At 38.5% G+C, this 27,912-nt stretch overlaps 2 protein-coding genes across 3 annotated transcripts in view; one reads left to right on the plus strand and one right to left on the minus strand.

Annotated features, from left to right (window-relative positions):
* The window catches only part of METTL21C (methyltransferase 21C, AARS1 lysine), a 521,155-nt gene that overhangs the window by 108,660 nt on the left and 384,583 nt on the right, over positions 1-27,912 (plus strand). The gene's annotated exons all lie outside the window — the stretch shown is intronic.
* The window catches only part of TPP2 (tripeptidyl peptidase 2), a 76,431-nt gene that overhangs the window by 33,803 nt on the left and 14,716 nt on the right, over positions 1-27,912 (minus strand). For both annotated transcript variants that reach the window (XM_050947144.1, XM_050947154.1), the window contains exons 7-23: positions 26,847-27,001; positions 25,165-25,241; positions 24,476-24,603; positions 21,412-21,511; positions 19,567-19,715; positions 19,276-19,391; positions 17,652-17,820; positions 13,922-14,079; positions 12,216-12,292; positions 11,434-11,540; positions 9,877-10,031; positions 8,799-8,915; positions 7,967-8,067; positions 4,695-4,791; positions 4,264-4,401; positions 1,061-1,305; positions 727-805 (exon numbers count right to left, since the gene is read on the minus strand). In XM_050947144.1, coding sequence (XP_050803101.1) covers positions 727-805; positions 1,061-1,305; positions 4,264-4,401; positions 4,695-4,791; positions 7,967-8,067; positions 8,799-8,915; positions 9,877-10,031; positions 11,434-11,540; positions 12,216-12,292; positions 13,922-14,079; positions 17,652-17,820; positions 19,276-19,391; positions 19,567-19,715; positions 21,412-21,511; positions 24,476-24,603; positions 25,165-25,241; positions 26,847-27,001 — 2,168 coding nt within the window. The remainder of the gene's footprint in view (positions 1-726; positions 806-1,060; positions 1,306-4,263; positions 4,402-4,694; positions 4,792-7,966; positions 8,068-8,798; positions 8,916-9,876; positions 10,032-11,433; positions 11,541-12,215; positions 12,293-13,921; positions 14,080-17,651; positions 17,821-19,275; positions 19,392-19,566; positions 19,716-21,411; positions 21,512-24,475; positions 24,604-25,164; positions 25,242-26,846; positions 27,002-27,912) is intronic.

Raw genomic sequence — 27,912 nt, forward strand, 5'->3', positions numbered from 1 at the left:
AGTCAAGAAATTAAGTTTCCATGTCTCTACACACTGACCAAGGAGGTACAGCTTTTCCATTATGACATAAAGAGGTAGAAAAGAGATCTTATGTCATTATATTGGCACACACAGCTGTAATAGTGGTTGACAACATCAGAAGTTTGCAGCAGGTAAGGAATCCTGCCCCAGCATTACAGTCTACAAAATAGATGTCTCCTAAGTTTTAAAAGTAAAATGTAAGTAGGTGTCAAAGGCACATTTATTTTGTATTTTTTTGCTGGAAGCTGCATGCACGCGAGTAAGGAGTGTACCACATAAGTGACTAGAAAAGCAACATGCAAAAGCAAAACACACAAAGTAGTGTTGTACATTAAAAAATGACATTCAGGTAGACAATTATACAAAGAAACCTATTCTTACAAGTTTGTCATAACCGTGAAAAAAGCAGTTGCCTCTACAGCAATTCAAAATGTTTCTGCATAGTTTAAAGTAATTTTTGGACACTTATGATTTACATGTTATAATTACAAATTAAATTGCAGGATTACATTTTAAATATTCAGAATTAAGTTTACACTAGAACAACTGATTTTACAAAAACCCATGTGTCTCACTAACTGAACACTCTCTTAACAGGAAGATTAAGAAAGTAAGGCATAATGATCATCAACAAAACACAGAATTTCCTATTTAGATAAATAGAAACTTTTGAGAACAGAGTCTTTATTAGTTTCGAGTACTCACAGCTTTCTTTCCAAGCTCCGTCTTAGACAATGTCAGAGCTCCTACAAGATAACATCCTGGCCCTGCTCCTTTAGGTATTCTAATAAAAAAATAGAGGAAAATACAAACACAATCAAACAACAATATGTTAAAATTAAGTTCCACAAATACTAAACATATAAAGAACTCAAAACTGTCAAACAGCAACACTTACAGTCACATTTTGTTAATCAGTTTACAATGTGGAACTACAAACGCTAGAAAGGTATGTATCACATTGATGGAAATCATTTTAGTTGGATTTATAGAAGCAGCTGGTTAAATCTACATTGGAAAATAGGTAACGTCAACTTACTTGTCATCAGGCAGAGATGTAACAAAGAACGGATGACTGTGTTTTGGTGGCAATGTCAAACTGTTTGATTTCTTCTTTCCTAAGAGAGCAAGGCTATGGTTTTCATAAATATCTAAGCTCAAAGTATTAGACAACCTGTGAGAAACAACAAATGGAAGGTCTTTGATGCGATCCAGTTCGCTGTTCTGTTCATGACGGATTTGTAACCGAATAGTGTAATCTCCTTTCTCCAGTTTCAGGGAATACTGAAAGAAAGAGATTCTCATAAAATGCCAAGATTAAGAAGTTTTACCATGCATACATAATCCTACGAATAAAATCAGAATCGTGTTCTTCCTTAAGCTGCCAGAACTGTAACTGGTTAACAGAAAATCTTGTCTGCATTTATATTAATGAGAAATAAAAGGTAGTAATGCCCAGTCCCTTTGCTTTCAGTGGAATTACCACCTCACCGACTAAAGGAGCATATTTTACTATATACTGAGGATTAATGGCTCACTTTATATTATTTTGGGGGATCTGTAACTAATACACATCTTTGCCGGAAGCCCCTAGAATGCTCTGATTACCAGGGGCTGCAGATGTGTTCCCTTTCTCGCAGTATTGAGCATTCAAGCCTGAACATATATAAGCTGCTGCAACCTTGTTCCTTAGTTCCTTTTGCCACTTCAAAGCCTACATTCTAGACTCCAAAGAAGTGGGGATGGAAAATACTGTGTGGCTACGTGCACTCAGTGATATCTAAGAATTACACCTGAAACCATGTAGCCTGCTGAAGATTGGCTGTACAGAGTCACACTTTTGGAAGACTGATGAGCAGCTGTGTCTCAAGAGGACTTCAACTGCAATACCACTCTTCCAAACTAGGCATAAGACCTTGAAACTAGGAAGCAATATTGCTTGAAGGTATGGATAAAGGTGATGAAAACACGTTTTCAGATACCTTTGATACGGATGTTTCTAAGAAGCTACAGAAGTTGTCTTATTTCTGCTGAAAGCTGTAAGAACTTTAGGTACCAGTGACAAATCTCTGGCAGGTTGTACAATTTTTAATCAAGATGCAGTATCAGTCTGAATAATTGAGTGGATAAAGCCTCATTCCCATGAAGTAAAATCTAGGGAATTTCCCAATTAGTGTTGTCTTGTCACGATAGAGCAAACTCGTAGTTACTGTGTCAAAAGTTATGTAGCCCAGCCTCTCCTAGCTTTGTAAGTGGCTAGGGAAGACGACTAGTAGATTAATCATCATCTTTCTTGAGTTAATCCAGTCAAACTGCGTTTGCTACTACCAGTACATCACTAGATTTGTTTATATGGAATCAGACAAACCAAAATTCTGGTTGTGAGTAAACAGCCACATTGTCATTATGGAATATCAAATGAGTAGAGTCCAGTGATCATGGCCTGCACTTTACAGACTCTGTCTTTCGTATAACAGCAGCAACAAAAAATCTTCATGGAAAGGTAATAAAAGTCCTGATTCAGCGGAGCACCCACAGATGTGAGCAATCCCACTTAAATTAATGGAATTTAAGCACATTCTTGAAGTTAAGAATGTGCGGAGGTGCTTTACCAAACAGGGATGGGATTAGTCATATGCACATTCTAAAGTTTAGGCATATGTGTTTTGTTGAAATAAGTTCATAAGGGACAGTCTGTCAGAAGCTCCAAAGATACTCCATCAGCTCTTTAAGTACCAGACCTAAACTGCAAAGCAGGGATTCTCAAACTGGGGGTTGTGACTCCTCATGGGGTTGCAAGGTGGTTACATTGGGGTCACAAGGCTGACAGCCTCCAGCCCCCATTAAATTACCCCCCTCCTGTTTTTAATTTATAAAAGGAGTCATACTCAGAGGCTTGCTATGTGAAAGGGGTCCTCAATACAAAAAGTTCAAAAACCACTACAGGAGCCAAGTTGCAGTTTAGCTACGTGCCCTTTTTTTGGTTTGTTTTTTGATGGATGGGGAAGGGTTGAACAGCAAACGGATAATCCAATATGAGAGAAATAGAAGCAGATATTGTGTCAACTTGCTTTAGGACTACCCAAAGAGAAAATCTCTTCCAAGTCACCACATGTTTGTATGGCCCTCTATCAAGAGATTCTTAATAGCTAAAGATTGTGAGAGCTTTTTGGAGATAAAGATTTCAAAAATCAAGCAGTCAAATGCATGAACTTTGGGTCTGGATGTAGTATGCTGGCCTGTTTCTGTGAAAGGAGGTCTGGAAGTTATAACATCAAGTGGCTAATTTATATTCTTTCCGTTTGCTGGTGATTATAAAGCTTGAGTGATGCAGTTTTTGTGTACAAGGAGAACTTGTGAATTTATTTTCATTTTCTTTCTTCAATTTTTTTAAAAATACAACTATGGGTACCCATCCAGTACTCCGGTGAACAACAAAACTTAAATTGATCTTTCCACAACAGTAAGAATGATCAAAAGCTACATTAATAAAAGGCCAACTGGGAATCTGAATTATAAGAAAATAATTCCAAGAACTAAAGTCAGAAAAGAAGACTTTCCCCTTTTCTTTTTATTCTTCTATACCAATTCAGATATATAGCCTTTCCCAAAGCAGTACAGGAACCTATACAGAGGGTAGAATACCTAGAAGTCTTGTGAAAATCCACCCTCCTACCAAAGGCAGCACCAAAGAAGTCTTTCGCAATCAGTCTCTCACACATAAAAAGGCTGTTGAAAGACATTGATGGAGGCTACCTTAGAAATCTAATACAGGTGCCTCTGATAGGACCAAAGGCAACCACTCTGCTAGACAAATACACCAGCACTAAGAAGAGCTTGAGGGACCCTTTCTGCCTTACACAGAAAAAACTGAAACTGTGCAACATCTTAGTAAAAAGACATGGACTGCAGTTCATTTCTCTGGTAGCACTGGTCACACTAAGGCAAGCAGTCACATGGTAAAAGCTTTTTGTACTTTAAAAAAGAAAAAGTCAAATATTTCAAATCTTCTTCTTTACTCTACAAGGAAAGAATGACACATGTGCCACCAGATGGAGAACACTGGCAATTTCCAGTTAGCAAGTTCCTTTTACAAAATACACCACTCAAAAGTGCAATTACTACATGTTGTGGTTATCTGATGGCAAGGTCTATCTATACCCATGGGTCTGGATTGTAGACAGGTGGGGAGGGAGAAGAGAATGTAGAATGTCTGATCAGGGTAAATATATTCCTCTGTACCTGGTGTGGATAAGCGTCACCTGACCCCATTTGTCTTTTGTTCTGGTCAAATATAATCCACAGCTGGCTGTCAAATTCAGATTCATACAACAATTCACAAAGCAGTGGACAGCTTGGAGTCACTTCCCCGCTCTTAGGCTATATAAAAAAAAAACAGAGTCAAAACACAGTTGAATATTGCGTAGTGAAAGGTACACTTCTGAAGTAATGATTCAGGAATAAATCTATATTAATCACAGTAAAACTTAAAACAATCCTTCCAATTTATGATTAATTAGAATCCCTGTTCTCGCAGTTTGCATTACAACTGGCATCAGCTACAGAAGCACCCCAAGATTCTGTGATCCAACACATCCTACCCCTGTTGTTAGGAAATTCACATAGAGATATGAAGTTTAAAAAAATGTTAAAGAATCAATTAAAAAACTTACTTGATGAAAGTTGTACGTCAAAATCATCTCATATAGTTGCCGATTATTTGGCAAAACATCTCTGGATCCTAAAGGTTTTATTTTAGCGCTCACTGGTCTGTAATTAAAAACAACAGCAAGTTTCAGGAACAGTTTTCCTAAACAATTTGCTTAAACAGTTTGTCTAAACAGAAACTTGCATGCATTATAATACAGTCTTCAGTTACATGATTGATCACATGCTATTTTTTCTAACAGAACTCATGCCTCTTACATCGCAAAGGAAGGACCTGCTTTGGGGATGACTCAGGGTTATGTAGTGAAGGAAACTTGTCTACAGGATCCCTACTCCACTACTGCAGAAGTTGGAAGGTGCGTAGTGAATGAGACGTGGTATTGCCGGAAGAGAAAAGATGGTCTATGGTTAAGACAGCTGAATCCTACTCTGGACATTGGACTATATCCTTGCCTCTGCCACAGAGTTCCTTGTGCAAGTCACTTAAACCCATCTTTTCCACACACAATCATTAATTACATGTTCCTCATTTTCTGGGCACCCAACTTGAGACTCTGGGCTTTGCTCTGCAGAAGAGCTGAGCACTCACAAATGCAATGAACTCAGTAGGAGCTGGTCTTGGAACACACAAATTGCAGTACTTTGAAAAAATCAGGTTCTAGAAGGTCTCAATTTGGAAACCCAAGGTGAGTGGATACTCTTGACCTTAATGTCTCTGTCCCTCAACTATCCATCTATAAAAAAGGGGGATAATATGCATCTCTCACAGGGGCACTCAAGATAATTCAGAATGTTTATGAAGCACTCAAATACTGGTCATGAGTGCCACAAAACATGAGGAAATTAATAATTCTGTCTTTAGATCAGAGTTTAAGAGTGTGTAGTAAATAAGGCACAGGGGACACACTGAATGATGAGAAAAAAATTGAACAGCTGCTCATTAAGTGACCACCCCCCCACTGCCTACTGAATGAGGTTTGGGTCCTGTAGAAAAAAAAATAATATGTGATGATATAATCAAAGACCATCTTAATGCATAAGCACAAATGGGCAGAATATTATGGTTGCTCTAGGCAACCTTAATTCTGGCATTTCCTAACTTCAGAGTGCTTGATCTTGCAACTTTAGTTTCCTTTGAATAGCGTGTGTGTAATTTCCTAGATTTAAAAACAAACAAACAAACAAAAAAAACCCCCAGAAAATCCAGCATGTGGCATCACATTGAGACCCATATGGGTTATCAACAGGCTGGAACCAGAACACAGTCCTCTGCCACTTGAGCTAACTGAGTAACTGACAGAAGTAGCAGGTTGTCATCTTCCATATAGACTAGCATTAGAGGAGGACAGGACACTTTCCTGTCAGTAAATATTGTGAAATCTCCTAGCAGATGAAGAATCTTGGATTACATTCCTGGCTAAGAGGGGAAGTGCGCTCCAACAAGCACATGCCCTTCTTCCTGTTCCCCCCCAAGTTTGACTTGTTCTTCCTCTTTCCCATCCCCTCCAACAACCTGTCCCTGTCTTGTTCTTCCCTACCCTGGCTTCTGGTCCCAGTCCAATCCTCCTTGCCTACTCATGCTGTCTCCACTCCTCAGGTTTCTCACTCTTATCACATTTTTTCTTGCCCAGCCAATTCTAGTCTCCCCACTGGGGATCCCATCTAAGTCCTGGTCTTCCCTTCACACCAAGTGTCCCCCCCTTCCAGTTAATCCCTCCTGATTCTTTGCCCTGTGTCTCTCTTCCTCCCACAGCCCTAATCATCCCAGTTCTCCCTATTTCACCCCGGTTCCTTGTCCTAATCAGTCACAGTTTCTCTCTCACCCACTTCCCAACTCCTCATCAGATCTCCCCTCTCTTCCTTTGCCATTGGCCCTCTTTCCCTCCCCCGGTTCTCAGTTTTATTGTCCAGCCAGTCCCAATCTCTCCACTTCTCACCCAGCTCCTCATCCAATCTCAGTGTTTCTCCTCCAGCCCACCAACTGTCTCCCAGTTCCAGATTCCCACCCCGACAATCTCTTAAGCTTTCAGCACTAATCTTCTTGCTCAACTAGTTTGAGTCCCTAACCCTTTCGGGATCCTAGTAACAGTTTCTATTCCTTCTCCCACCAGCCCCAGTCTCACCAGAATCCCTGTCCCTATCTACCCCTTTTCCTCTCCCCCGATTCAATTCTACTCCCTTTTGCATTTGAGTCAGGTGGCTTCCTCTTAATCCTCATTGGGACTCGGACAAGGAGTCCAGAAGAGGAGACTAGGACTGGCTGGACATGGCAAATGCGATTAGGGTGAGAAATCTTTCTGGACACCATTAGGCAGGGTCACTGAACACAGGAGAGCCAGTATCCCGGCTCAGTTCCAGACTCCCACCCTACATTGGCCTGAAGCAACCTGGAGCTGCCATTATAAAGAAAGTCCTAGCAAGTCCCTCTAACCCTGGGATGGAACATGCTCAGTTGCTGTGTGACACATGGGCAGTCTGGTCAGCACTAGAAACTCTGAGGTTCTGGAACATGCTCAGTGAGAACTGAATCTTCAGAGATTTTAGCTACTAAACCCAACAAAGGGTAAGCATGGGTTAATACATTTCTTTCAAAGGCTTGTAACTTGGCCAAATTTGGGTAGATTTTTACAGGAACAGTAAAGGCTATCCCCAGCCAAATTTCAAGTTCTTGCTCCAAAGCACAATGGCACTACGGATTCCCAAACAAAAAAGTTTCCAGAGTGTTAAAAAACAAGCAGAACATGTTTTTTCACCTTGCCTTGTTCTTTGGAACAGCTGCACTGTTCAGGTTGATTTTTTTTAAGTCAGCTGAAGCAGAAAAAGGCTTGGACATTTTCAGTCCAAATGGTTACAGTTTGGAAAAGGCCTGGTATACACTGGGGCGGGGGAACGATCTAAGTTACGCAATTTCAGCTATGTGAATAACGTAGCTGAAGTTGACGCACTTAGATCTACTCACCCCGGTGTCTTCACTGTGGTGAGTCAGTTGCTGCCATGCCCCCATCAACTCTGCCTGCGCCTCTCACGGTGGTGGAGTACAGGAGTCAACGGGAGACCACTCCGGGGTCGATTTATCGCATCTAGACTAGATATGATAAATCGACCCCTGCTGGATCAATCGCTGCCTGCCGATCCAGCGGGTAGTACAGACATACCCAAAGGTATTCATTTTACTGTTAATTCATGTTTATTTTCAGAATTACTATTTTAATTACATGCTAAGTAACTTTGAAAAATTAGACAATTTTCAAAAAAGTCCCCAAAACAGCAACTATACCTGAGCGTTTGGACCCAGCTTTTCAGATTTATGCAAGGAGCAATATCTTCATATTTCAGTGTGGACTGAACATCAAAACGGACAATGCCTTCTGAAGCATGCTTAAAAAAAAAAAAAAAAAAAAAAAAAAAGAAGTGTTTAACGGTTAAGTTGGTTCCCAGCTTTATTTATAAATACAGTACATATAAAAAATTCTAACCCATTACTGGCCTTTCGTCAGAATAGAATCATAGAAGTGTAGGAGTAGAAGAGACCTCAATAGGACTTTTAGTCCAGTCCCCCACACTCAAGGCAGGACTGAGTATTATCATTCTAGACTATTCCTGCCTGGTGTTTATCTGAGCTGCTCTTAGAAACTTCAAATGACGGAGATTCCACAACTTCCCATCGCAATTTATTCTAGTGCTTAACTACCCCGATAATTAGGAATTTTGTCCGAATGTCCAACCTCAACCTTCCTTGCTGTAATTTAAGCCCCTTGCTACTTTAGGTATTTACTTGTGCAAAAACTACCTCCTAGATCACCATTTCCTGTAAATACTCAGAAGTTTAGTGGATGAACATTGCAAAAAAGATCAGATCATAAACGTGTTTCTCGGAAATGTTTTACATTTTTTATATACTCTTTGTAATCTAAGCTTTTTTGTACTAATCGTGATCAATACATTTCTGCGGGTTCCTGATCCTATTACTGTGCATTTAAGAAATATTAATCACTGACATATATCTTAGCTATATGTATAGTCTGAATTTTCTTCAAGGTGCATCTAACAATCTTTTCATCAAAGAATTTCTCAAACTGATCAACAAACTAAAATATGAAAAAACTCACTATGTTTAACTGAGGAGTAGCACAAACTATGCCATGGAATGAAATTGTGTAGTCAATGCTGACATCACTAAGGCTTGCCCACCAACGAGCAATACAAAATTCAATGGTTTTTCCACCCTAGGTAATAGAAAGGACAAAGGTTAGACACAGTCACACCTCACCTTCCATTTTCCTTCCCCACTCACCCTAAAAATAAATTCACGAGAACAAAGGAATCTGCACGCAGTTCAAAAGTACTCCAATTATGCTAGTAATCCAAAGTTTACACAGAATTGGCCAGGACACTATGCTTGTCCTGCAAATGCAAGACAATTCCAATAAATCATGTTTGATATCCTAGCTATGACCAAAAATGAACATAACACTCCAGAGATAGGTGTAGCATTTTTCTATATAAATAGGTTTTAAATAAAAATACATTTAAATAATACTACTTCTTTCTTTCCCAGCTTGCAGGAAAAACTGCTTGATTAGTTTATAGAAGACGACGGAGAGGCTGCTGCCTATCTATATGTAGAATTCAGTGAGGGAAAGCTAAGATGAAGAAATGAACATTTAGTTTGGGAGCAGTGACGTTCACAGTCTTCACTCTCTCCTGTAAGAGTTCCATAATTTAGGTACAGTTCTATGGCATTTTCAAAGAGGCTAAGGACTGAATGGACACAGAGCATGAACCGTTGATATGATGTCCAGGTCATGGCTGAGGCATGTGGCAACAGGAGGAATCTTGCTTTATTACTGTCTCTACTGTGCCTGTTCTTCAAACAAACTGATTTTGGATAACCAATCTGGCTTCTTTAATACACATTAAATTAAACCTGCAACTGAACACACCAAATTCACTTATGTTCAGTTTTAATATCAAAATGATAAAATATGGTGTAACTAAGATGACTAGTGAAAGAATGGAAATATAGAGCATTAATTTTAAACTAATTCAACATAATAATTCCAACTGAATCCAGGCCCTGCTATATCATGCTGCTTTGAGTTCTCTGAATAACACCTCAACAAAACCAAATTTTCTTTCACAATTTATTGTTAATTTTTGTACATATTGATATTCAAATTCACTTACTAAGACAGGAAACGCTTCAGTCACTGATCCTTTTTCTGGTAAGGATGAGAATTTATAGAACTCATGGCTTCTGTATGCTTTTTGTTTCACTAGTTGAACCGCATGAAGAACAAACTTGGCAGTCACATCAGTTGAGCAAGAACATACTGTAACTTCTAGATTAAAGAAAACACTTTTTCAAAACAGAGCTTAATTTCAGTAGCCAAAAAAGCTAATAAGATGGAAAATGTTTAGAGAAAATTTTTTTTAGCCTGACAAGAAAATTAGACTCCAATTTTTTTTTAAAAAACAGCTATTATTCAGCACACAAGTGCCTATGGATATGACTACACTGGAATAAAAGATGTGTAGCATGGTCGGCCCAGGTCAGCAGACTCAAGCTCGGGCTGGAAAGTCTAGAAACAAAACTATCACAGCCATTTTATTCATGTGTCATATTCCTCTGTATGCTGCCTAGCCTCTTACTCAAGTTATTCTGTAGTTGGTTAGAAATGAGGCAAGAAATTCAAAAAAGAAAGTTTTTCAATGGCATTTTTTTGATCATTGTTCAAAATATGAATAACATGGACCAAGATTTGGCTGATAGCCGAGAAACACCGAGGAGGAGGAGGAGGAGTGAAAGCTGTTCAAGCGACCAAGAGAAACTACATAGACCTTGCACCTGCAGGACAGCAAAACCAGCCGAGGGCTGCAGAAGCTGAAAACACAGACGAGACAATAAGAGTAGGAGCCAGACAGGCATCCACGAAGCTAAGATGTTTTGGGAAAGGGAAAGAGACCACAGCAAGCATGTTTGGACTGGGACAACGAGCACCAGGAACAGAGGGCTCTGGACGAAACCCCCCAAAGCAGCCCAGGACTTAAAACCCTCCTAAGAGTTGGAGCAATTTGGAGAACGCAGCAGATTCTTGGATGCCCTGGGCCCAGGACAGCACTCCCGTCCGCCTTCCCCTTCTTTTCTTCTGACATTACACCCAGACCTGGCCAAGTCTGGGTAGTGCGTGTGTGAGTATGAAAGTGGGTTGGGGCATTAACACTTTCATTATTCCCCTGAGTGAGGTGGGAATGGTCCCAGCACACTCTGCTGTTATTTTATTTTATCAATAAAGCTTTAAAATTCATCTCCTCCCAAAAAAGATCCTGTGGTCCCAGACTTATCAACTGTGGCCCAGGCAAACTGGTAAATAAAAATCTGTCACACTGGCATATCCCCTTTAATATCACGTTCCTACATGGTTTTAAGCCAGACAAAACAGGGTCAATTATACTATTACACATACATAATTTCCATCAGTGACGCAAATACACCCAGTGATTATTTAGTAATTTTTTCTTGTAGTGTCACAAACCCAATCAGAATTAGAGTTCCAGTGTGCTAGACACTATAAAAAGACAAACTCCCTCCTGGCCCTGCAAAACAAAACAAACACCATTTCACAAATAATTTGTTGATCTAATCCTCAAGTCTTACTCATAATACCCCCATTGAAATCTGATAGTAGTGCCTGTTTGAAAGATATAATTTTTAGATAAATTTGTATTTTTAATTTTCCTTACCAGCCCATGTAGCTCCTTGAGGAACTTCAATGAAGTGTCTTTGGATTTGACCAGGCTTAAAATGCACATCCGTATATGAAAGATCATAGTGTGAAGATTCATCTATTCTGTGAAAATAATTTTAAAGTTTAATAACTTTAAAACTGAATAATCTTTTTAGAAATAAAAACTGCAGCTAGTGAGTTTAAAATCCCCATGGCTCAAATACAGATAGGACCATGGGACATTTGTCACTTTGGATCATGATGCCCCTTGCTTGCACACCTGCTTATTCCCAAGGGAACCTGTGTTCCATAACAATGTGCTTCATTATTATTGCATGAAAAGTACATCTTTATGACCTGAGTCTCTTCAGAGCCCATCAGCACTGGTTATAGTATTTCATGACGGCTAGTCTTTGTCAGACATGAGCTCATCCCATTTCTAACAGGAGCTAGACACACCATGTTAACAGGCAACATTGGCTTTAGGATTTTGGTGACTCATGGTGTTCCATCAATACATTATAAATCAGCTTGAGACTCATCAGTACCCAGTCTTTATGCAGTACCACTGAATGAGGACAATGGCATTACATTTACATTAACTCAGCTTCTCCCTCTGTGACCATCTCTGTATTCAGGATGGGGCCAATCTGCACTATTCCTTCTGGCAGAGGATTTATATTGACTTGGATATTGAAACATCTGAAACCAGAACAATGTAGGACAATACATCATACTCAGGCATTTATGTAGCCATGCATGGGAGTGAAAAATTAAACAAAGTAAATGTTCACTGACCTTGCTGGTATAATAAGAGTTATTGGAACTCTGAACAAAGGGCCTGCATTAGGCGCTGCTATATCATAACCACACACCTGACAAATTAATCAAGATGTTATTTAAGTAGTTACACAGCATCATGTTCTAAAGCAATTTAAAAATGATGTAATATGACCTGAGTGAGCTTCTAAGATTGGCTGTGGAGTATTTTGATTCTATATCATAATTGCTCTATGAACTTAGAGGGGCAACAAGTTGAAGAGGATTTAATCAGTCACATGAGAAAAACATTTAAGTAGCACCAGTTTAAGAATTAATATTTTTTTAAAAAATTCAACTTTTAAAATGTTTTTAACTAGTAGATTCAGACTCCCATAATTTTTCATAGGTTTCTGCACTGACACAATCACATATGACAAGTTTAGTTACTTAGTTAAGTAGGGACTAATTGCAGCTTAGACCTCTTCCTGCACCACTATCTTGTGTTCACTCTCAGTCTGCACCCTCCAAAACTTACATGTCCATTATTGCTCTCCACATCTTTATTTTTTGTGACACAATTCATCAACATTGCTTAAGTCCCAGTCTTAAATATCAGCGTGACTGAAACCATACTACCACCAGACCCTTTGACAAATTTCCTCACTGCTACTGCAGTGCAATCAGAGATCTTAGTTTTTTTATAATTGTTCTAAAAACCTGAAATGTTTTCTTTCTAACAAGGAAAGTTATTTTTGTTGTTGCATCAACATTTGAGGATTCTAGCTGCAATGCAGTGGAGAACTTTTAGTGCTATTCTAAGTTTTGGACTCTTTTGGGGGATATTAAACTATTTTTAAACGGATCAATGGGACAAAAATGAAGGAGAGAACAGAGAAGACGAGAATAGCAGAACATCTAAATTGAAAACAGCCTCCCCATTTAATTCAATAAGACACACTTTGAACTCTAATCTTCACTATCCTTCTCCACATACAGTGAAGTATTAGCCACACAGCGCACTTCTACATTGGAATAAAACAACTTGAGGCATGGCCACAGCTGGCCCAGATCAGCTAACTTGGGCTCTAGCTGTGGGGCTAAATATTGCTGTGCAGACATTTGTGCTGGGCACACTCTGGGATCCCTTCTGCCCCCAGAATATCTACACAACAATTTCACAGCCCTGCAGCCTGAGTCCATGAGCCTGAGTCAGCTAACCAGACCAGCTGCAGGTTTTTATTTGCTGTGTAGACATACCCACAGAGGTTCAGATATTTCAAGAAGAGATAAAAATGCTTAATTTTATTTAAAAAAATCTAAGAAAAAACATTTAAGTTACAAATATTTAGAGTTAAGACACACTGAACAGCTATAGTAAGTCTCGTGTAACAAATTACAAGAGTTAACTGGAAAAATGATCTGAAATGTTAAAAAAATCTACACTTGCTAGTCTGCAAAAAATGTAATTGCTTTGTGTCAATATTACAAAATTTTGCAGAAATAGGGGGCAAGGTAAAGAACATGGTTTACTTTTTTCTTACGTGAAACCACAAATTTTTCCTGTTTTAAATAAATTAAATGTGCAATAGCATTTGCTACCCAGTACAGGAGAAAGTAAAATAAATTAAATGCTTTGGATGCTATAATCTACGAGAAAAATGATTTCTAAAAGTTAAATGAAAATGACCACAGGAAAGAGAGACAGCAAATACTTTTGTTTATAAATGGAAGTACTTTCATACCTCTGTGTAATGTAGTCCTTCTCTCAGACCACGTGGGTCCACACGTACATTTATATGCCTACATTGGTTCATGAGCTCTAAATGACTGGGACACTGAACCCATGCTGCGTTTGAAGTTAAAGCTAAATGAAGCTGAAGAGAGATTCTTTTGGTGTTTTCTGAAACAAGATGTAATTTTTAAACTTTATTACAATAATCCAAACAAAATGTTTAGGTGCCACTGTAACAAAAAAATAAATATCCCCACTAATGTGTACATGCCCTGTTACCGGTGGGAAACCACGCCTTGAAACCTTAAGAAAGCTGCTTTTATTGTTAGAAGTGCCACTGAACATGATCTTTCAAACACAAAAAAGATGTTTTACTTGATAATGGGATGCACTCCCTCAGACAAAAATGGTTACCATTTCTCTTGGATAGGCAGCACCATCACCATGAATGAATTCTGGTGCTCTAAGCTGGAAACCCTTCCTTCCTACCCACCCTCAATGAAATTCTCATAACCATTAAGTAAAATAGTGACAATTTTTTTTAAATGACTCCACCCGTGATCATCTGAGGCCATGTCTATATTTGGAGCTGGGGCGGTGATATCCAGCTCTCGCTGAGCTAGCATGCAAACAGTAATAGTGTAGCCGAAGAAGCAATGGCAGCACAGGCTTGTCGCCCCAATTACATACCCATGGGGTCCAGTCAGGTTTGTACTTGGCACAGCTAGCCCATGCCACCACTGCCCATGCTACTATGACTCCACTATTTTTAGCATGCTACCTCGATGAGAGCTAGTGCAAATATGTCTACTCAAGCTGGGACTGACACCCCTAGCGCCCTGGGCAGACCTAGCCTAAACGCAGAAATAGGAGTTTTCCTTCCCCATTCCTCTTTTTCAGGTCCACCACTGCAGAGCAAAATCAATGCATTCAAAATGCTGTGACATCAGGTCTAACATAACTAAGGCTAAGATTTTGTCACACTTTTTAAGTAAAAGTCAGAGAGGTCACAGGCAATTAAGAAAAATTCATGAAAGTCCGTGACCTATTCGTGACTTTTACTAAAAATATGTATGAAAAAATGGGGAGTTCCCAGGGCATTCCCCTGTACCTGCTGTGGCTGGAAGCTCAGAGTCCCTAGCCACCACAGGTGGCAGGGGGACCCTGCAGCTCCCAGGCTCCATGGGCTCAAGTCACAGAGGTCTCTGGAAGTCACGGATTCTGTGACAAAAATCACAGCCCTAAACATAACTGTATCAGAACTAAAAGATCAAAGTAACAGAACTACTCAATATTTAAGAATTGTACTATATCCAAATTTGTATGAAATAAGTTTTGAAAACATTGATACTCAAACTTCTGAAAGGAACACTTCTCAGTGACAGGTTTCAAACAGGACCTTCAGCAATTAACAGAACAATGAGGAAGAAGAATGCTTCCTTCTAATCACTACTAGATGCAACATGTTGAGCATTTATCGTAGAAATCTGCCAAATTAAAAATATTGGCTTTTATTTTGTTAAACTGTGGTTTATACCTATATCTTGGAAACAGTCCTGTATGAAGCAGAGAAGGATAAAATAAAGTCCCAATGGTAAACATTCTTGCCACGGCTTAGCAAGCCAGTCCCTCTTTTGGATGCAGTTATCTATGCTCCAGAATCTAGAGGCTTGACTATTGTAGAAAAGTTACATGAGGTTTATCTAAATTAACGTTAAAGCTTGTATTGGTGAATTGCTTAAATTGGTTTAGTTTAATTCAGTAAGGGTTAAACTGGTTTTCATAGATTTAATTCCTCTGTAAATCATCTAGTCCTACCTCCTGCAAAACAGACTTTAGGACTTCCCTGAATTCATTTCAGTCTGAAGCAGAAAACCTCCAAACCTGATTAAAAGTTGCCAGTGATGGACTTGATCCACCCCTTGATGGAGCTGTTTCAATTGCACTGCCACCCTGGCTCTGCCCCCCAGCCAGGGTGGCAAGGCTCAGGCTTTGGTCCCTCCTCCTGCAATGGTGTAGTAACTTTTGTTGTCAGAAAGGGGTCGCAGTGCAATGAAGTTTGAGAACCTCTGCTAATCAATCATTCTCATGGCTTTTCTCTGAACCCTCTCCAATTTTTCAGCATCCTTCTTGAAGTATATATGTGACAGAACTGGAGACAATGTTCCAACAGCAGTCACACTACTGCCAAATAGCAAGGCAACAATCACTTCCCTACTCCTAGTCAATATTCCCATCTATATATCCAAGGATTGCCTTAGCACTTTTCATCAGCTCATGCTCAGCTGATTACTTACTGTGACCACCAAGTCTCTCTCAGAGTCACTGCTTCGCAGGACAGAGTCCCTCACGCTGTAAATATAGTCTATATTCTTTGTTCCTAAATATATGACCTTATATTTGGCCATATTAAAAAGCATATCAACTGCCCAGTTTACCAAGCAATTCAGAATGCTTTGTATAAGTGACCCATCCTCTTCATTATTTACCATCCCCTAGTCTTCTAGAGGAGAGCCTCCCCTTGTGAGAGTTAGGCGGCAAAATATACAGATAAATAGTGAGAAATTTGAAAGCAGCTCAAAGTGTGGCAGTAACATACAGGACTCTTCAGCGTACAAGCCAGACAACTTGTACCAAATTAAGGGAGGCAACTGTTCCAGGTATAAATGCCCACACAGAACCAAATTCAAAACAGGTGTGCTTTATTCTGGGAAACCAATTTTAAAAGGCACCCAAATGAGCCAATCAAGTGTTATCCTTCTAGTTTCAAGAGTAATTTACAAAGTAAAAAAGAGCAAAGCTTCTTTAGAGATTAAACAGAGGCACATTAGCAGACTGAATATATTTACTCTTACAAAAGCCATGTCTCAGGATATAAAACTACACTCTGTAAAACAAATTACGTACTGATATGAACTACTCCCCCTAAAACAGAGAAGACACTTGGCTTGACACAATTGAGAGATGAAGAGGGGCACAAGATATATACCTCCTGAATCCAGACATCAAAAGATCCAAGTATTGAATAGTGATTTAAGTGCACTATGGCACACACAAACACTAAAATCCCAAGGCTACCCTAACTTAACTATACACAAGTTTTAAGAGAAAAAGCTAAAAATCTGATTTAAAAACTTTTTAAAAAGGATTTCTGCAACTACTGATCACAGAAAAAGAACTGATGGAAGTGCAAGTCCTTTATATATAACTTCGACCCTGAAAGTTTATGGACACAAGAGGCTATGTCCAGGAATTAGTTATTTCTCAACTAAGTGCTTTCACCTTTGAAAAAGTATACATTCCCATAGAGGGCTACTTAAAATGCAAAAACTGAAGTTTTAAATTCACACAGATTATTCAAGTTAGAGGAAATTTTAAAACGTTTTGAGTATTTTCCCCATGTTCATTTAAAACATTTGGTATATTTCATTTCAAAATTTCTCCAAAATAGAGAAAGACACACTAGAGTTAAAAACATGAAGAAACTGTGAAAAAGCAGAAACTAAAACAAAGGGTTTAGAATGGAAAAACCACCTTGATTCAAACTATTAAAACTATAATTAAGAGTAGCAGCTTTTTTATAATACAGATACATGACATAACTCACTACACCATTTTTTTCATTTAAACATATAGTATTGTTTCCATGTGTTACCTAATTGTGTGATCTTTAGACCTAAGTCCTCATCAAATTTACACAACATTCCTAAACATGTTTATATAATCAGCTTCTTCCCTACCTGTATTCTCAGGAAAAACAGGTTCTATGCCAACCCCTCGGTCAGAAGGTGCAGCTATCTGGACAGGATCTCTGAGGTAGATTCCACGGTTGTTTCCAACAGTAACAGTAAAACCTACGTTACTTGTGAATGATGAATTTTGAATGAGGTAGTCATAGGCTTTATCAACCTATTGAGAAAAGACAGAGTTCCAATATACTCATGTAACCCTAAAGTAGTCACAATAGAAAATACCCAACTTCTAGATGAAGTTTCTAGAAAGCATAAACATTAATGGTAGGGGAACACAAGGGTTTGGCATTTGAATCGCAATGGTTATACCTTATCTCCTGTGCCAGCAGACATTGTGAATACCGCAGTGTTCTAAAACAGCCTGCAGTGGCTATGCACAACATTGCAAGAGGGAGCCGCATTCAAGATGCCTTGATGAGGTGTCATGGCTGGAGGTTGGGCATATTACATAGAATGGAGGAAAAAGAATTCACCTTCTCCAATGAGGAAAAAATAGTCTAAAGATGTGGGGCAAAATTTAAGAAGTATCATTTTCAAAAGTGACTTAGGAGCTTAACTTTCAGTGATTTCCAGTAAGACTTAGAAGCATAACTATAACCATTAGGACTCTCATGCTGATCCCCTGTGTTGCACTACCATTAGTCCCTATGCTTCGTGAAACACCATATGCTATGCTTAGGAACCCAAGTTTTGCTCAAAGCCAATGACTCTGGTATTATTGAAAATGCTCCCTGTAATTAGTTTTCAGGTAGGCACTATTGCAGGGATTGGCAGCCTTTAGCACCCTGGCGGGCCAGGCCAGTTTGTTTACGTGCCGCGTCTGCAGGTTCGGCCGATCGCAGCTCCCACTGGCCATGGTTCGCCACTCCAGGCCAAAGGGGAAGGCGGGAAGTGGCGCGGGCCAAGGGATGTGCTGGGTGCCACTTCCTGCCACCCCCTTTGGCCTGGAGCGGCGAACCACGGCCAGTGGCAGCTGCGATCAGCCAAACCTGCTGACGCGGCAGGTAAACAAACTGGCCCAGCCTGCCAGGGTGCTTACCCTGGCAAGTCGCCTGCCAAAGGCTGCCAATCTCTGCACTACAGTAAATATAGATGGTGTTATGGACACTGCAGTCACTACTGTTTTAGTATATTTCGTGTGTGTGTGTTTTATTTTGCCATTTAAAACAAACAGTGGTGAACTGGACTCCAATGAAACTCCTTGCTAGGAAAAACTCCTTGCTAGGAAAAAACAACATGAAAGCGAAGAACCAGGAAGCATCAGATTCAGTATAAACCCACAAGCTAATTGTTAGGATGAAACAAGTGATATTTTCATTCATGCTTTTGTTATCATACCTAATGAAGTCATTCTACTTAACTATTCAGATTACTTTGTGTATTTAACAGCTATCTGAGTTTATAATCTGTTTTACTGTAAGAACTTCTTTAGAGCCAGGTTCCTATTTGTGTGGGTTATTGCACAGCAAAGATAAAAAGCGCTTCAGAAAGAAAACTGATTATAATTGACTTGTGTAGCACTTGCAACTACTTAAATGACCAGATTTCAAGATGACAAAATTCCTTTAAAGTTGACAATTTGCATAATTTTTGCATCTATGCTGTTAAGTACCTGAATAATACCATGTCCTTGTGCAAACACTTCAATATTTTCAGCTTTCACTGCAGTATTTTCTAAAGCTCTTCTGACAGAATGAACAGTGTAATGAACATCATTAGCTTTGAGTCCTGAAATTACAGTGTTATTGATAAAATATTAAAGAACATGAAGATTTAACATTATTAACTCTTATTAAATGTAAGACATAAGTAGGTTCAGTAATATTGGATTTCAATTTATAAAACTGTGCAATAATGAAAAAAGACAAAAATTTATCTCTAACAAAGAGACAATATTCATTACCTGACAGGACTAAAGCAATGCCTCCACATGCATTAGGTGAAGACATAGATGTGCCATTCATCAGTTGCGTTCCTCGTAAAGTCCAGTTAGGAACAGAAGCAATAGCTCCTCCTGGCGCACTGATACTCACTCCAAGGGCTCCATCGGTACTGAAAAGTTATAATATAATTACTGAAATCCAAATATTTGTTTATACAACCAACCATTTCACATTAAAGCTGTATTTAATCATACAAGTTTTCAGTGTTCACCTGCATTCTCTAACGCAACTATACAGGTATTACCAAATTCAAAAGTGATTTTGACATTAAACAATTGGTTGTTTTTTTTTAGCATTTTCATACTATTCAGTCATGACTTGACTATAAAAACTTCACTTAGGAGAAAATAAATATTAAACCCCTAAAGCACTGAATTTTTTGGAACTGGTAGAACAGATGATTTCTATTTATCTGTCACAGACTCCAGTTTGTCAAAAGGAACAAAATTTCCTAACCAACAGTTAGATATCCAGTATTGTATTTCAAGTTATTTTAGATGTCTAATCTGTTAGGTACTCAAGTATGACGGTCAAGCACATGACAAATGTACTTACCCCTGATTTTTTCCTACAAAAATGGTAATAGTGAGGGAGAGCAAAAAGGGATGCAAAACTAAAATATTTAAATTTCTGGTTTGTGGTCACTCCCACCACTTTAAAGTTGAAAGGCAATGTCCTGAACTGAAGGACAGCAGAGACGCCTATGGTGGCTTTAAGATGGTTCTGGACTGTTTCGGGGACTGGAGAGACCTCTGGCACAATCCAGACAGCCCTGGGGCCTATCTTAAGGCCTTGTCTATGCTACAAAGTTAAGTAATTACCACCTGTCAGTGGTGCGCCTCCTGACCAGAAACTCTTCCACCAACTTAACTGTGAGAGATATTGTAGGGTAGGATGGGGCTCCTGCTGTGAACCCCCAGGCTCAAACCACTGAGCTATCCCTCCTCCAAAGCTGAAATTCAAGTTGCAGTTCTCACCGTCCCCAAATGAGAGGAAAAGGATTACCAATTCTTAATCTAAACCTCCACATTTTCCCTCTTCAGTAGTAAGCTTGCTGCAGAAATCTGAGTTGTATGAGATGCAATATGTCTAATCATTTAGCCAAGGAAAAGGAAGAAAAGTAGAGGCCTAATATTTTGCTGTTTGCAAGAACACACAATTTCTTTAGATCTTTGAGGTCATACTTATATTCATAAAAGGCAAACTATTTTTGCTTTGCAATTCACCTTTAATGGCCTATGCAAAACCCTCAGACAGGTTTTGCATGTTGAGCAATGTGATCAGTGCCAACACAAACTAAGCATCAATCTCGCTTGTAGATCCCTTTTGCTCACTCTCCAAGCAGCATTCAAAGTTACTGGAAAGCTGCAACTACACACAAAACTAACAAACAGAAGCCTGAGATAAACTCCAGAAAAGGCCAAACAGAATCTTCCTCATAGTAGTGTTTGTTAACTTCAACAGCTTTTAGCAGTATTAACATTTTTCTTTAAGGAGGCAATAGATGACAACCACAGACAGATACAGAGCAAACTTTCACTAACCACAGGAACAAAGGAATGAATAATGGAGAGCAGTAGTATTCTACATTTCCCTGAAGCATACCGTGAATGCTTTGTGAAAAGGCAATTTCAAGTGCTGCAACATCTTAAGTATCAAGAGCCACAGGAGTTTGATATCTAAGAATGGGAGTTCATACTAAATGCTTCTTCTCATTGGCAAGTCACACTTCTTCTGACAAACTTTGATTCTACAATTAAAATCAGCCATGCAGCCTGTGAACTTGTGGATTACACATAACCTACCTAGGACCTCTCGATGACCAAGTATACTGATTCGCTGGTAGTTTCTCTCTCAAAGAATATTCGGCAACCATCATATCAGGTGATACATATGCACCAACACCTATAAAAGATTTCAGTATTCTCAACTTTAGAATAATGCAAGATCTTAAAGACAACCTTGTCTGTAGCCTATGGCATACACAAAAATAACTTTAAATAAGCAGCATGTATATTTTAACTGTTTTAGTGTGGAAAACAATTACATTTTTTAGAAACACTGTAAGCTTCAGCTAGCATAAAGTTTGACAGATATTGAGAAATAGTTAAGTTTTTCCCTCAATAAAGTTTTGTACTTTAGAGAGTAAATTTGAAGGCCAAGCAGGTATTGTATATAGTAACAACTGTGATATATTCTGTGCCTATTTCAGTCTATACCCTGTCATTATAAAATACTATTTAACTTGTAATGTGAAAATACACACACACACACAGTAGAACCCCATTTATCTGACCCACCCTTAACCGGCTCTCCACATTTACCAAAACAACCAGGACTCCAGGGCCAGAAATAGGAGATCTTTCCTGCAGCCAAGAGATGGTGCTGTAGCATCAACTTTTCACATTCTCTGGTTCATCTGGAGTTTTTACTATCTGATCTGGCCCCCAGTCCCAATTAGACTGGATAAACGGGGTTCTTCTGTGTATTTTATACTTTAAAACACATTTATTCAAGTGCAATAGTACACATTCACTTTCCAAGTCTTAATTGTCTCAGATGATAAATTCCAATGGTCTTGGAGAAAACAGAATCTTGACAAGACAAACATGTGCAAAGTAAAGCCTGTAAGGTTTCAAAAGTCACAGGCCGTAGTAAAATGAGACATGAGAACGAGTGGTACGGAAACAATTTACAATGTCAGTTACAGCACAGCTATACAAATTAACTATGCAGAGTTCCTCATTTTAAGCAAGCAACCCTAAATTCATCTAGTTGGAATTTGCACTCTTGCCCATGTCTGTCCTATAGCCAACCCTTTAGAAAAAAAGATTTCCCAGGAATACCAAGATTTACATGTGGAGGATTTAGTCACACTGATGTTCACAATTTCCTTTACTATTAATGGGATAAACAAAATTATTTTCACCTGCAGATATCAAAATACTCAAAAAAAAATCCATGAGGTCAGGGCTTGTCTTCACTGCAACAGCACAAGTTACTACACTTGAGCTACTTCATTTGACCTAGACTTAAGTTAACCTATCCTGAGTGAGAGCAGGCACACTGCAAAACACTTGAGCAAAAGAGCTGTAGTGCCATAGTGTAATACTTCCCATATCGATGGAAGGGATTTCTCAATCAATGTTGTAAAGTCATCTCTCTGAAAAGAGAGAGAGATTGAATGCATAATTCTGCCATTGACCAACCTGTGTCTACACCAAGGGTTAGACTGACCTAAGTACAGCACCCAGGATGTGAATTTTTTCATAGATCTGAGCAACATAGCTAAGTAAATCTAATGTTTAAGTGTAGATCTGGCCTTAGTCTACATTACAAAGTTTTGCCGGCACAGATATATCAGTTATATCCCCAGCGTAAACATAACTACGCTGACAGAAGGGTGCTTTTGTCAGAATAGCTAACGTCATTCAGGAAGATGGTTTATTTATGCCAACACAACTCCATGTGTCGGCTTATGCTGCATCTCCACAGGGGGGTTCTCCTGGCATCTGCTGTGTAGTGGACACAGAGAAACCCGAACTCATGGAAGCAACACTCAAGATTCAACCCATATCAATGATGAGCCAACCAGCTTGATTTTAAAGAACTATTAAACCTGAGCTAGAGATTTGTGTGTGTGAATGGAAGTTGAGTTGCGGCAACACCCGAGCTCTCTCTCGGGCTAACACTGCAGCACAGACAAGCCGAAAAAAAATTATTTCCATTCTGCTGAAGGGCCAACTAAACCTCTCTATGTTCTCTCAAGGAGAGAGTGAGTCACATGTAGATCTCTGAACAGAACCCACAGGTTCAACTCCAGACTCCTGATCTAATTATTAGACATGCTAACTTGTCTCTTTAAGGAAAAAAAATGTTTAGTGATAATTCCATTAATGATCTTAAAATGTGTTATTCCTTTAAGGATGATGTTTTCAGTATCTTCATTGACTATTAGTTTATCAGATGTATCACTGCCAACAAGAATAAGTTTTGATTCCAAGAATACCTTTTGACAGATGTAACATTGTAGTTGGATGGATTTCCGCCCCCCCCCACTCCCCACCCAAGAATATCTCTGGACAAATGCCAAATTTTAGATCCAAGTTACAAACCTGGGATTCATTAGGAAAGGAAAGAGGCAGCATATCAGGGTATCTGACCAAACTCTAGAAACAGTGTTTTTTCCACAGTCAAAATGTATCTTCTGAGTCTAAGATATTTTATGAGAGATACATTGGGATCAAACCTAGTAAAATGTAGTTTGCAGAAGCAGCTAATAGCAAGATGATCAATGAATGGCATGGGGGAAATCAGTCTTTTTTTAAAATACAGACAGTTACACTTATGAAGCATTTTAAGACAAGTTTGACTATTTGCAAGGCTTGCCTTCTACAAGTTTATTAAAAATCAAAAAATCAAGACAAACTGCCTAGCAGCCTCCTGTATTTTTCTGAATAGTTAGCAGCCAGGTGGTATTAGTAGTAAATATTGTTCAATTCCACCCCAAGGAGGAGGAAGAGGCTGCTCTTTGTTTACAGTACAAATGTACTACACATTCAGACTAGACAGATGGCTTCTGAACTTTAACAAAAAATCTCAGTTACCACACATGTACCTAAAGAAATACACCAAGAACGTAGCTCCATTTAAGACAGTTGCCCTTGGGGACACACAAAAGGTTTTACAATCCTGTAAATCTTAGTTTGTTTGCTTTGATAAATACAAGATATTTACAAGGTCTTATCTTAATCGCTTAATGAAAGTATATAATGTAAAAGATCAGCTATTTATATATTTTCTAAACTGTATGGATTTCTCTCCTTTTTTTGAATTTTATTTATTTATTTTTTAAAGACAGCTACTTACCTATTACACTAGATGTAGTTCCACCTGGACATCCCACTGTAGAAAGGCAAGGACCATTATTCCCTGCACTTGAAACATAGATTACATTGTGTTTCCATACAGCTTCATTAATTACTTCACAAATTCTCCTAAAATAAATACAGAAAACATCATTTAAGCAACAAAATATTTTCTTCCTCCTTCTCAGTATCCAGAATGCAATTCAGGCAATGTTGAAATAAACTGCAAAGCTCCCACTGATTGATGAGGCCAGGATTTAATACCCTACCTTTGTTTTTGATCATAGTTGAGTAATGTTCAGCCTATCTGCCAGACCTGAAAGGATGGCAACTGAGTAGAGTGTGGGAGTGACCCCTGAACAATTTTAAAAGGAAATTAATTAGCAAGATTAAAATCCATTGTTGAGGAAAGATTCTGTAGTAATCCACACATTGTAAAGGGATAACTACTATATTTTTTTTTCCCAGAAAGAGTATTGCAGCATACTACGAAATATTGACAATTTCAGTAGGCTCACTTAATCCATAGATCAAGTTCAGCAATTTGAGATGTACTGCAGCAGTTTATATCAATGAATTATTAGTGTCTAGATTTACCCCTGTTCACAGTGCCTCTACACAAATGTAACAATTTTTAACACCCGTGTTCTTCAGTATTAAACCTGGTTATGGTAAACATAGTATACTCACCCAGAATTTGGCCAGTGTGTTGCTTCTCCATAGCTGTAGTTGACTAGATCACACTTGTATTTCATTGCTTCTATCATCTGTTAAAGATTAAGTTAAAACAGTTTACTGCTAAAAACCTTAGAGATGGCAAATAACACCATTTATATAAATGAAACCATCATAAGCCTATTTATAACACTGATGAATGAATGTTGATGAAGATTCGGATGAATATTCGTGTTTTTGTTAAGACAGATTTGTTTCATTTCCAGCTTGTCTCTACTAAAAATAGTTTTCCCTTGTAGCCAATAAATGTTGCACAAAGTCCAAGCTTTGATAGTTGAACTATCAAATTATTCTCGTAAGTTATATAGTTAAGAGAATGTGGGTATATAGGACACTAGGGATCATTAGTTCTTGGCCACTGTATGCTGGGTAATCAGTACTGCCCAGTCTTCTTTTGCTGTGCAATCTAATCAAAACCCAGTGCAGCGGCCCTTCATTCCAGTGTCTTGTTATGCTGGTCATATGGAGGTAGTTCTACAGATCACACATATGATTGGGTTTTTTAAATTCCTTTTTGGATGGAAAAAGTTTACATCCACCTTCTTTTCCTTTCTCCTTCTCGTCTACATATATCTAGAGTTCTGTGAGAGAAAATAATGGAGGTCCAGTGCCTTTGCTGCTGAAATGGAATAATGTCCAATTCTCTCTGAACAGCAGTCGTTGGATGCATCTCATTTCTCTCCTGGGTTTGTTTGGTTGTTTAGTGTACCAGTAATTCCATATACCAGTGCTATATGAAGCAAAGAATGTTAAAATAATACACAATTATCCCATGTTAGAATCTTCTCCAGTTTTTCACTGTACCAGACTGAAAAAAACAGTATGCACTTCTTACAACACAAAATATATATTGTGTATTAAAAAATAAATTTGTCTTATGAGAGGCTTGTAAAGTATTCTCTATTTTCACTAAAGAGTTTGGCACCTCAAGACCTGTAAAACACCGGAATGGCATTAACAGGCTGGTATCCTGCTAAAAGCAATAGCCTACACAGCAAAACAAAGCCACATTACCAAAAATACCCAATGCATTGGACTTATCCCTGAGATATTTGTGAAGTGGGATACAGAACGTTGGGCTAGATAGCCCATTGGACTGTTTTCATAGGATAATCCCTACATCAACTGTGCCACGCAATTTTTTTTCATGAGGTAAATATAATCTTATACCTCAGCGCCTGAAACTTCATATCTTCTCATTTTCTAGCCAGTAAAAATGTCCCATTTCACTTTTTTTGGTTTCATTTCTTACTAAACTTCTCCTTTGATTTTTTCCGAGTCTAGGAAGCAACAACTGATCAAACTGAGTAATGCCCTTTCCTGACAGGCAAGTTACTTTTATGCATATGCTTTTATGGGTAATTTTTAAGCTATGATTAAAATATTGTCTCCACTTCAGAACGACGTGAAAAACATCTGTCAAAGTTACATATTGAACAACTAAGTATCATCTGTTTTAGGAGTTAGCGTTGCCTCCAGAAAAGCTTGATGATAAATTTAGCAATACAGTTTTCCACAAATCTCTCAAATTACACTTTACTTTCTCTCCTAGCTATTGAGAAGATATACTTACACATTCACGGTCCTGATGTCAAGCAGCTTAACTTAATTAGCTATTAATTCAGCAAAACACTTACAGCTCTTATTAGGCCAGTGCCAGTTTCCATTGTGCTTAGTCTTGTATCACCAATCTTGATTGCAAGAATCTGAGCTCCAGGAGCCACACCATTTCGTTCTGGCTCTTCCGGAAAATATCCAGCAGCAATACTAGCTACATGTGTCCCATGTGCTCCTGAATAAATTAAACAAAAAGCATACTATTGCATGTACTGAATGCAACATCCTAGCAGAAACCTCAGTTATGCCAATTTAATATGCTATAATCCAATTATTTTCATTTACTGAGCAATTTATACCATTAAAAAAAGCTAAGGGCTTAAGCCGAAAGCTAACACCATATGGAATTCAGGTTCTTCAGAAGTGTCCTTACTAATTAATTTTGACATTCATCTATTCTTTAAAATCTTGATTATCAATTGTCATTGCCAATTTTGTTTGTACCTTTCCCTGTTGCTTTACATTTTAGAAAGCAAGAAATTATAAAATTAAATTGTATATGATATTTATATAAACTGCACAAAAATGGGATAAGAGTAGATAAAGCTGTAATTATAGTGGTATAGTTGTCATTTCAAAGGAAAATTTGTATACATAGACAAATTTAGCCATTGCTTTGATTTTCCAAGGCATAATGAAGGCTAAGTTATATTATATATACATATACATATATACACACACACACACACACACACAGATAGATATTTTCATTTAGAAGCTGCCCTCCATTGGTAAGCATTCTTTAATCATGCAAGCTGCAGGGGAAAGCAATTAAATTTAGTCACTCTCTATTTAAAGTCATGCGGAAGCAATTAAGTTTAACAGCCCGATATTCTTCTCCCTTGTACCAGTGAGACTCAAGAATAACTCCACTGAAATCAATCATGTTTACTTGTAAGAAACCAGCATTAGCAAGAAGAGTATCAGGACTGCAGTGCATAGAACATAAGCAGGAAACCATCTACTCATTTATTTTAGCTATTTCTATGCCTCTTGGGAGCTTTTAGTGGCGCACCATAGATAATGATCTATGCATTTATACCATGCTCACAAATGTGGCATTTAACTGTCTGATCAGAAAGCTGT

Source organism: Gopherus flavomarginatus, chromosome 1, assembly GCF_025201925.1.
Source record: "Gopherus flavomarginatus isolate rGopFla2 chromosome 1, rGopFla2.mat.asm, whole genome shotgun sequence".
NCBI lineage: Eukaryota > Metazoa > Chordata > Testudines > Testudinidae > Gopherus > Gopherus flavomarginatus.